Genomic DNA, 10,000 nt, shown 5'->3' on the forward strand with positions numbered 1-10,000 from the left:
CTACCCTGCTATAATGACTGGTTATGTTACCCTGTTACCACCCTACCCTGCTATAATGACTGGTTATGTTACCCTGTTACCACCCTACCCTGCTATAATGACTGGTTATGTTACCCTGTTACCACCCTACCCTGCTAAAATGACTGGTTCTGTTACCCTGTTACCACTCTACCCTGCTAAAATGACTGGTTCTGTTACCCTGTTACCACCCTACCCTGTTATAATGACTGGTTCTGTTACCCTGTTACCACCATACCCTGCTAAAATGACTGGTTCTGTTACCCTGTTACCACCCTACCCTGTTATAATGACTGGTTCTGTTACCCTGCTATAATGACTGATTCTGTTACCCTGTTACCACCCTACCCTGCTATAATGACTGGTTCTGTTACCACTCTACCCTGCTATAATGACTGGTTCTGTTACCCTGTTACCACTCTACCCTGCTAAAATGACTGGTTCTGTTACCCTGTTACCACTCTACCCTGCTAAAATGACTGGTTCTGTTACCCTGTTACCACCCTACCCTGCTATAATGACTGGTTCTGTTACCCTGTTACCACCCTACCCTGCTATAATGACTGGTTATGTTACCCTGTTACCACCCTACCCTGCTAAAATGACTGGTTCTGTTACCCTGTTACCACCCTACCCTGCTATAATGACTGGTTCTGTTACCCTGTTACCACCCTACCCTGCTATAATGACTGGTTATGTTACCCTGTTACCACCCTACCCTGCTAAAATGACTGGTTCTGTTACCCTGTTACCACCCTACCCTGCTATAATGACTGGTTCTGTTACCCTGTTACCACCCTACCCTGCTATAATGACTGGTTATGTTACCCTGCTATAATGACTGGTTCTGTTACCCTGTTACCACCCTACCCTGCTATAATGACTGGTTCTGTTACCACTCTACCCTGCTATAATGACTGGTTCTGTTACCCTGCTATAATGACTGATTCTGTTACCCTGTTACCACCCTACCCTGCTATGATGACTGGTTCTGTTACCACTCTACCCTGCTATAATGACTGGTTCTGTTACCCTGTTACCACTCTACCCTGCTTTAATGACTGGTTCTGTTACCCTGTTACCACCCTACCCTGCTATAATGACTTGTTCTGTTACCCTGTTACCACCCTACCCTGCTATAATGACTGGTTATGTTACCCTGTTACCACCCTACCCTGCTAAAATGACTGGTTCTGTTACCCTGTTACCATCCTACCCTGCTATAATGACTGGTTATGTTACCCTGCTATAATGACTGGTTCTGTTACCCTGTTACCACCCTACCCTGCTATAATGACTGGTTCTGTTACCCTGTTACCACCCTACCCTGCTATAATGACTGGTTCTGTTACCCTGCTATAATGACTGGTTCTGTTACCCTGTTACCACCCTACCTGCTATAATGACTGGTTCTGTTACCCTGTTACCACCCTACCCTGCTATAATGACTGGTTCTGTTACCCTGTTACCACCCTACCCTGCTATAATGACTGGTTCTGTTACAGTGTTACCACCCTACCCTGCTATAATGACTGGTTCTGTTACCCTGTTACCACCCTACCCTGCGATAATGACTGGTTCTGTTACCCTGTTACCACCCTACCCTGCTATAATGACTCGTTCTATTTCCCTGTTACCACCCTACCCTGCTATAATGACTGGTTCTGTTACCCTGTTACCACCCTACCCTGCTATAATGACTGGTTCTGTTACCCTTCTATAATGACTGGTTCTGTTACCCTGCTATAATGACTGGTTCTGTTACCCTGCTATAATGACTGGTTCTGTTACCCTGCTATAATGAATGGTTCTGTTACCCTGTTACCACCCGACCCTACTATAATGACTGGTTCTGTTACCCTACCCTGCTATAATGACTGGTTCTGTTACCCTGCTATAATTCCTGGTTCTGTTACCCTGTTACCACCCTACCCTGCTATAATGATTGGTTCTGTTACCCTGCTATAATGACTAGTTCTGTTACTCTGTTACCACCCTACCCTGCTATAATTTAGTTAGGCCCAATTATCACCCTATCCCCTATACGTAGTGCTCTACTTTTGACCAGAGCCCTGTGGGTAGTGTACTTTATATATGAACTAGTGTGTAATTTGGGGCTCACATAAATCTGCTCCTTGTTTAATCTATTTAGTTAATTCTGTCATCCAGGTTAGGGTTAGTTCAGTCACACAGGTTAGGGTTAGTTCAGTCACCTAGGTTAGAGTTAGTTCAGTCACCCAGGTTAGGGTTAGTTCAGTCACCCAGGTTAGGGTTAGTTCAGTCACCCGGGTTAGGGTTAATTCAGTCACTCATGTTAGGGTTAGTTCAGTCACCCAGTTTAGTGTTAGTTCAGTCACCCAGGTTAGGGTTAGTTCAGTCACCCAGTTTAGGGTTAGTTCCGTCACTCAGGTTAGGGTTAGTTCAGTCACTCAGGTTAGGGTTAGTTCAGTCACTCAGGTTAGGGTTAGTTCAGTCACTCAGGTTAAGGTTAGTTCAGTCACCCGGGTTGGGGTTAATTCAGTCACCCAGGTTAGGGTTAATTCAGTCACCCAGGTTAGGGTTAGTTCAGTCACCCGGGTTAGGGTTAGTTCAGTCACCTGGGTTAGGGTTTGTTCAATCACCCGGGTTAGGGTTAGTTCAGTCACCCGGGTTAGGGTTAGTTCAGTCACCTGGGTTAGGGTTAGTTCAGTCACTCAGGTTAGGGTTAGTTCAGTCACCCAGGTTAGGGTTAGTTCAGTCACCCAGGTTAGGGTTAGTTCAGTCATCCAGGTTAGGGTTAGTTCAGTCACCCAGGTTAGGGTTAGTTCAGTCACCCAGGTTAGGGTTAGTTCAGTCACCCAGGTTAGGGTTAGTTCAGTCACCCAGGTTAGGGTTAGTTCAGTCACTCAGGTTAGGGTTAGTTCAGTCACTCAGGTTAGGGTTAGGGTTAGTTCAGTCACCCATGTTAGGGTTAGGGTTAGTTCAGTCACCCAGGTTAGGGTTAGTTCAGTCACCTAGGTTAGGGTTAGTTCAGTCACCCAGGTTAAGGTTAGTTCAGTCACCCAGGTTAGGGTTAGTTCAGTCACCCGGGTTAGGGTTAATTCAGTCACTCATGTTAGGGTTAGTTCAGTCACCCAGTTTAGTGTTAGTTCAGTCACCCAGGTTGGGGTTAGTTCAGTCACCCAGTTTAGGGTTAGTTCCGTCACTCAGGTTAGGGTTAGTTCAGTCACTCAGGTTAGGGTTAGTTCAGTCACTCAGGTTAGGGTTAGTTCAGTCACTCAGGTTAAGGTTAGTTCAGTCACCCGGGTTGGGGTTAATTCAGTCACCCAGGTTAGGGTTAATTCAGTCACCCAGGTTAGGGTTAGTTCAGTCACCCGGGTTAGGGTTAGTTCAGTCACCTGGGTTAGGGTTTGTTCAATCACCCGGGTTAGGGTTAGTTCAGTCACCTGGGTTAGGGTTAGTTCAGTCACCTGGGTTAGGGTTAGAGTTAGTTCAGTCACCCAGGTTAGGGTTAGGGTTAGTTCAGTCACCCAGGTTAGGGTTAGGGTTAGTTCAGTCAACCGGGTTAGGGTTAGTTCAGTCACCCAGGTTAGGGTTAGTTCAGTCACCCAGGTTAGGGTTAGTTCAGTCACTTTAGCACATTCTGCCAACCCGGATGTCCTAGCCGTGTCTGAATCCTGGCTCAGGAAAACCACCAAAAACCCTGACATTTCCATCCCTAACTATAATATTGTCCGCCAAGATAGAACTGCCAAAGTGGGCGTCCTGCAGAGTTCTGTTTTACTATCCAGGTCTGTACCAAAACAATTTGAGCTTCTAATTCTAAAAATGCACCTTGCTATAGACCACCCTCTGCCTCCAGCTGTGCCCTAGACACCATATGTGAATTGATTGCCCCCCCATCTATTTTCTGAGCTCGTGCTGCTAGGTGACCTAAACTGGGACATGCTTAACACCCCGGCCATCCTACAATCTAAGTTTGATGCCCTCAATCTCACACAAATTATCAATGAACCTACCAGGTACAACCCCAAATCCGTAAACACGGGCACCCTCATAGATATCATCCTAACTAACTCGTCCTCCAAATAAACCTCTGCTGTTTTCAATCAAGATCTCAGCGATCACTGCCTCATTGCCTGCATCCGTAATGGGTCTGCGACCAAACGACCACCCCTCATCACTGTCAAACGCTTCCTAAAACACTTCTGCGAACAGGCCTTTCTAATCGACCTGACCCGGGTATCCTGGAATGACATTGACCTCATCCCGTCAGTAGAGGATGCCTGGTTATTCTTTAAAAGCGCCTTCCTCACCACCTTAAACAAGCATGCCCCATTCAAAAACATTTGAACCAGGAATAGATATAGTCCTTGGTTCACTCCAGACCTGTCTGCCCTTAACCAGCACAAAAACATCCTGTGGCGTTCTGAATTAGCATCGAATAGGGTATACAACTTTTCAGGGAAGTTAGGAACCAATATACACAGGCAGTTAGGAAAGCTAAGGCTTGCATCCTGTAGTACAAACTCAAAAAAGTCCTGGGACACTGTAAAGTCCATGGAGAATAAGAGCACCTCCTCCCAGCTGCCCACTGCACTGAGGCTAGGAAACACTGTCACTACCAATAAATCCACAATAATTGAGAATTCAATACGCATTTTTCTATGGCTGGCCAAGCAAACAGATTACCGACCATTTTGAATCCCACCGTACCTTCTCCACTATGCAATCTGGTCTCCGAGCTGGTCATGGGTGCACCTCAGCCTCGCTCAAGGTCCTAAACAATATCATAACCGCCATTGATAAGAGACAGTACTGTGCAGCCGTATTCATCAACCTGGCCAAGGCTTTCGACTCTGTCAATCACAACATTCTTATTGGCAGACTCAACAGCCTTGGTTTCTCAAATGATTTCCTCGCTTGGTTCACCAACTACTTCTCAGACAGAGTTCAGTGTGTCAAATCGGAGGGCCTGTTGTCCGGACCTCTGGCAGTCTCTATGGGGGTGCCGCAGGGTTAAATTCTTGGGCCGACTCTCTTCTCTGTAAACATCAATGATGTCGCTCTCTGTCACGTAGCTAGGAGTGGTGGGTGCAGAGTCAGGCGCATAGAGGTTTAGGGAAAACCGTATTTATTTCCCGGTCACGCCAAAAACAACAGGCGAAATAATGACCGACCCAAACAGGACACCAAACAGTCAGAAAAATAAAAAAACACAACCATCCACAAACAGAACAGAGAACAAGCCCGCACAAAAGCAGGTGGGCGTAGAAGGCTTAAATAGCCCTGAAACAAACCCCAAACAGGAAACAGGTGAAACCAATTCAGACATAACCAACAGAAAAGGAAAAGGGAATCAGTGGCAGCTAGTAGACCAGTGACGACACCCGCCGAGCGTCGCCCGAACAGGAAGAGGAGCTACCTTTGGTGGTGATTCTTTGATCCACCTCCACGTGGACGACACCATTCTGTATACCTCTGGCCCTTCATTGGACACTGTGTTAACTAACCTCCAGATGAGCTTCAATGCCTTCAATGCCTTAAATACAAGTAAAACTAAATGCATGCTCTTCAATCGTTCACAGCTCTCACCTGCCCGCCCGTCCGGAATCACTACTCTGGACGGCTCTGACTTAGAATATGTGGACAACTACAAATACCTAGGTGTCTGGTTAGACTGTAAACTCTCCTTCCAGACTCACATTAAGCATCTCCAATCCAAAATTAAATCTAGAATCGGCTTCCTATTTCGCAACAAAGCATTCTTCACTCATGCTGCCAAACATACCCTCGTAAAACTGACCATCCTACCGATCCTCGACTTCGACGATGTCATTTACAAAATAGCCTCCAACACTCTACTCAACAATTTGAATGCAGTCTATCACAGCGCCATCTGTTTTGTCACCAAAGCCCCATATACTACCCACTATGCCCTCGCTTCATACTCGTCGCCAAACCCACTGGCTCCAGGTCATCTACAAGTCTCTGCTAGGTAAAGCCCCGCCTTATCTCAGCTCACTGGTCATCATAGCAGCACCCACCCGTAGCACGCGCTCCAGTAGGTATATCTCAATGGTCACCCCCAAAGCCAAATCTCCTTTGGCTGCCTTTCCTTCCAGTTCTCTGCTGCCAATGACTGGAACGAACTGCAAAATCACTGAAGCTGCCTGTTCAGGACAGATTTTTACCTTGTCAGCTCAGGGATTTGAACTTGCAACCTTACGGTTACTGGTCCAACACTCTAACCACTAGGCTACCCTGCCACTACCCTACCTCCCTTATCCTACCTCATTTTCACATGCTGTTTATAGATTTTTCTACTGTATTATTGATTGTACGTTTGTTTATTCCATGTGTTACTCTGTGTCGAACTGCTTTGCTTTATCTTGGCCAGGTCGCAGTTGCAAATAAGAACTTGTTCTCAACTGGCCTACCTGGTTAAATAAAGGTGAAATAAATCAAATCAAATAAATGTAGTGATGTGTTGTCTCTCTTGTCTTGATGTGTGTTTTGTCCTTAAACAATTATATTGTTCCTCTAATCTCTCTTTCTCTCTCTCTCTCTCTCTCTCTCTCTCTCCCTCTCTCTCTCCCTCTCTCTCTCTCTCTCCCTCCCTCCCTCTCTCTCCCTCTCTCTCTCTCTCTCTCTCTCTCTCTCTCTCTCTCTCTCTCTCTCTCTCTCTCTCCCCCTCTCTCTCTCTCTCTCCCTCCCTCCCTCTCTCTCCCTCTCTCTCTCTCTCTTTCTCTCTCTCTCTCTCCCTCTCTCTCTCCCTCTCTCTCTCTCTCTCCCTCCCTCCCTCTCTCTCTCCCCCTCTCTCTCTCTCTCTCTCTCTCTCTCTCTCTCTCTCTCTATCTCTCTCTCTCTATCTCTCCAGTGTGTATAGTAGTGAAGAAGATGAGGAGGATATTGAGATGTATGAACACGACTACGATGGACCGCTGGCCAAGGAAGCAAAACGCCATCAAGGGAAAACACGCTGGACAAGAGAAGAGGTAAACACAGTTGTTTTGTTTTAGTTTTGTTTTAGTGTTTTTATTTAATTTATTGTTTTAGTGTTTTATAGTTTTAGTGTTTTTATTTAATTTATTGTTTTAGTGTTTTATAGTTTTAGTGTTTTTATTTAATTTATTGTTTTAGTGTTTTATAGTTTTAGTGTTTTTATTTAATATATTGTTTTAGTGTTTTATAGTTTTAGTGTTTTTATTTAATTTATTGTTTTAGTGTTTTATAGTTTTATTGTTTCAATGTTTTATTATTTTAGTGTTTTAGTGTTGTAGTGTAACAGTTTAAAAAAAAATTGTGTTATTTTAATGTAATTTTTTTACCCTTTAATTTAACCAGGAAAAGCCCATTGAGACACAGAGTCTCTTTTTCAAGGGAGACCTGGCCAAGAAGGCAGCAACAATCAGTACATTACAGAATTAAAACATACAACAATACAACAGACTAGATCCAGATCCAGACTAAAAAAAGCATTTACACTCCTCTGTAACAGAGCCTCCCATCTATATTTTAAATCCATTCAGAGGCACTGACATATCTAGATGAAGCATGGATTGTAGACTATTCCATTCAGTAGCACTAACATATCTAGATGAAGCATGGATTGTAGACTATTCCATTCAGAGGCACTGACATATCTAGATGAAGCATGGATTGTAGACTATTCCATTCAGTAGCACTAACATATCTAGATGAATCATGGATTGTAGACTATTCCATTCAGAGTCACTAACATATCTAGATGAAGCATGGATTGTAGACTATTCCATTCAGAGTCACTAACATATCTAGATGAAGCATGGATTGTAGACTATTCCATTCAGTCACTAACATATCTAGATGAAGCATGGATTGTAGACTATTCCATTCAGTCACTAACATATCTAGATGAAGCATGGATTGTAGACTATTCCATTGAGAGGCACTAACATATCTAGATGAAGCATGGATTGTAGACTATTCCATTCAGAGTCACTAACACATCTAGATGAAGCATGGATTGTAGACTATTCCATGAGTCTGGTGTTCAAGAAGAGAAGGCAGTCTTGCCTAATACTGTGAATGTCCTGGGGACTTTAAGTAGCAACCACCTAGCAGAACGGGTCTGGTAACTGCTGGTGGTGAAGGAGACCAGACTACAGAGGTAAAGAGGGAGTTTACCAAAAAGGGCTTTGTAGATGAACACATACACATTTATTTTTCTGCCTATATAAAGTGAGGTCCAACCTACCATTTGGTGCAATGGTAGGTGAGTGACTTGGCATTTGTTATAAAGCGCAAGGATGCATAATAAACAGAGTCCAGTCTCTGTCAGACAGAGGAGGCTGCACGCATATACAACAAGTCAACATAGTCAATTACAGAGAGAAAAGTGGCCTGAACAAGCTTCTTTCTAGCCATAAGAGGGAAGCAAGCCTTATTACAAAAATAAAAACCCAATTTCAATTTAAGCTTCCTCACAAGATTATCCACATGAACTTTAAAGGACAACTTGTCATCCAACCATATACCTAGGTATTTGTAGGATTACACTTTTTCAATGGATAAGCCATCAGGTGTGACAATGCTAACCTTCTCTGGCAGAGTTCTAACTCTGGTAAAGGTCATGAATTTAGTTGTTTCTAGTACATTCAAGACCAGTTTGACACCATAAAGGGAGGCCTGCAGCTCTTCAACAGCATGAACCAGAGAAGGAACACATGAATATATGTATGTAACTTTGCTGGTTGCATCCCATTTCACAAATCATTAATCAAAATTGAGAACAACACAGGAGCTAAAATAGAACCCTGGGGGACACCTCTATTAATCTCAAAAAAGTTAGACTTGTGATTGACCAATGTTACTGAGTCTAGCTGGCAGCAATTCATGGTCAACTGAATCAAAGGGCTTTGATAAATCTACAGAGCAGCACAATGTTGCTTTTTAACAAGTGCATTAATGATGTCATGTGCCACTGCCATAGCTGCAGTTGTGGTGCAGTGCCCCAATCTAAAGCCAGACTGAACCCCACTCAGTATGTTATTTTCAATGGAGACTTTTTAAAACTGGGATTTCACTAGGGATTCATAGACTTTGTCTAGGATAGGGAGTTCACTAGGGATTCATAGACTTTGTCCAGGATACAGAGTTAACTAGGGATTCATAGACTTTGTCCAGGATACAGAGTTAACTAGGGGTTCATAGACTTTGTCCAGGATATGGAGTTCACTAGGGATTCATAGACTTTGGCCAGGATAGGGAGTTTAGAGATAGGACGATAGTTATTGGGATCTGAGGGATCTCCTCCCTTTATAGCAGTGGGAGGACACAGGCAGATTTCCAAATTCTGGGTATGGAATTGGTCAAGAGACTCACGTTGAAAATGTGAGCCACAGGTTCAGTAATAATACCAGCTGCTATCGTTAACAGGTAGGGGGTCCAGGTTGTCTGGACCTCCAGACTTTTTAGTGTCTATTGCCTTTAGTGCTTTATTGACCTCAGTTTAAGAAACAGGCTTAATGTTAAAAAGGTTCACATGAGGGCCTATATCATAACTGACTGTAACAGAGCTGACCTAAGAGGCCTGGGCCCCACCATTATCCACAACAGAACCAGCAGATATGAGGTGCTTGTTAAAACCCCTACAATATCTGCTTTATCCTTCACTTCATTAGAATCCATCATTAAATGGTCAGGAAGGCCAGAGGAGACATTATAATCCATCATTAAATGGCCAGGAAGGCCAGAGGAGACATTAGAATCCATCATTAAATGGTCAGGAAGGTCAGAGGAGACATTATAATCCATCATTAAATGGTCAGGAAGGCCAGAGGAGACATTAGAATCCATCATTAAATGGTCAGGAAGGCCAGAGGAGACATTAGAACCCGGCGCTGATCTGATTAGCTTCCAGAACTTGGTAGGGTTCTTTAGGTTCTCTGTGACTGCATTTAGATAGTATTATTTAATTGTTTGTTATTTTAGTGTTGTAATATTTGAGTGTTTCAGTGGT

The 10,000-nt window shown here is 43.9% G+C and overlaps 1 protein-coding gene across 3 annotated transcripts in view; it reads left to right on the forward strand.

The window, feature by feature from the left end:
- LOC110516791 (transcriptional activator Myb) overlaps positions 1 to 10,000 on the forward strand; it is a 49,627-nt gene that overhangs the window by 3,884 nt on the left and 35,743 nt on the right. For all 3 annotated transcript variants that reach the window (XM_036973351.1, XM_036973352.1, XM_036973353.1), the window contains exon 2: positions 6,878 to 6,995. In XM_036973351.1, the coding sequence (XP_036829246.1) occupies positions 6,878 to 6,995 (118 nt within the window). The remainder of the gene's footprint in view (positions 1 to 6,877; positions 6,996 to 10,000) is intronic.

This window comes from Oncorhynchus mykiss, unplaced genomic scaffold, assembly GCF_013265735.2.
Source record: "Oncorhynchus mykiss isolate Arlee unplaced genomic scaffold, USDA_OmykA_1.1 un_scaffold_232, whole genome shotgun sequence".
In the NCBI taxonomy this organism is placed as follows: Eukaryota; Metazoa; Chordata; class Actinopteri; order Salmoniformes; family Salmonidae; genus Oncorhynchus; species Oncorhynchus mykiss.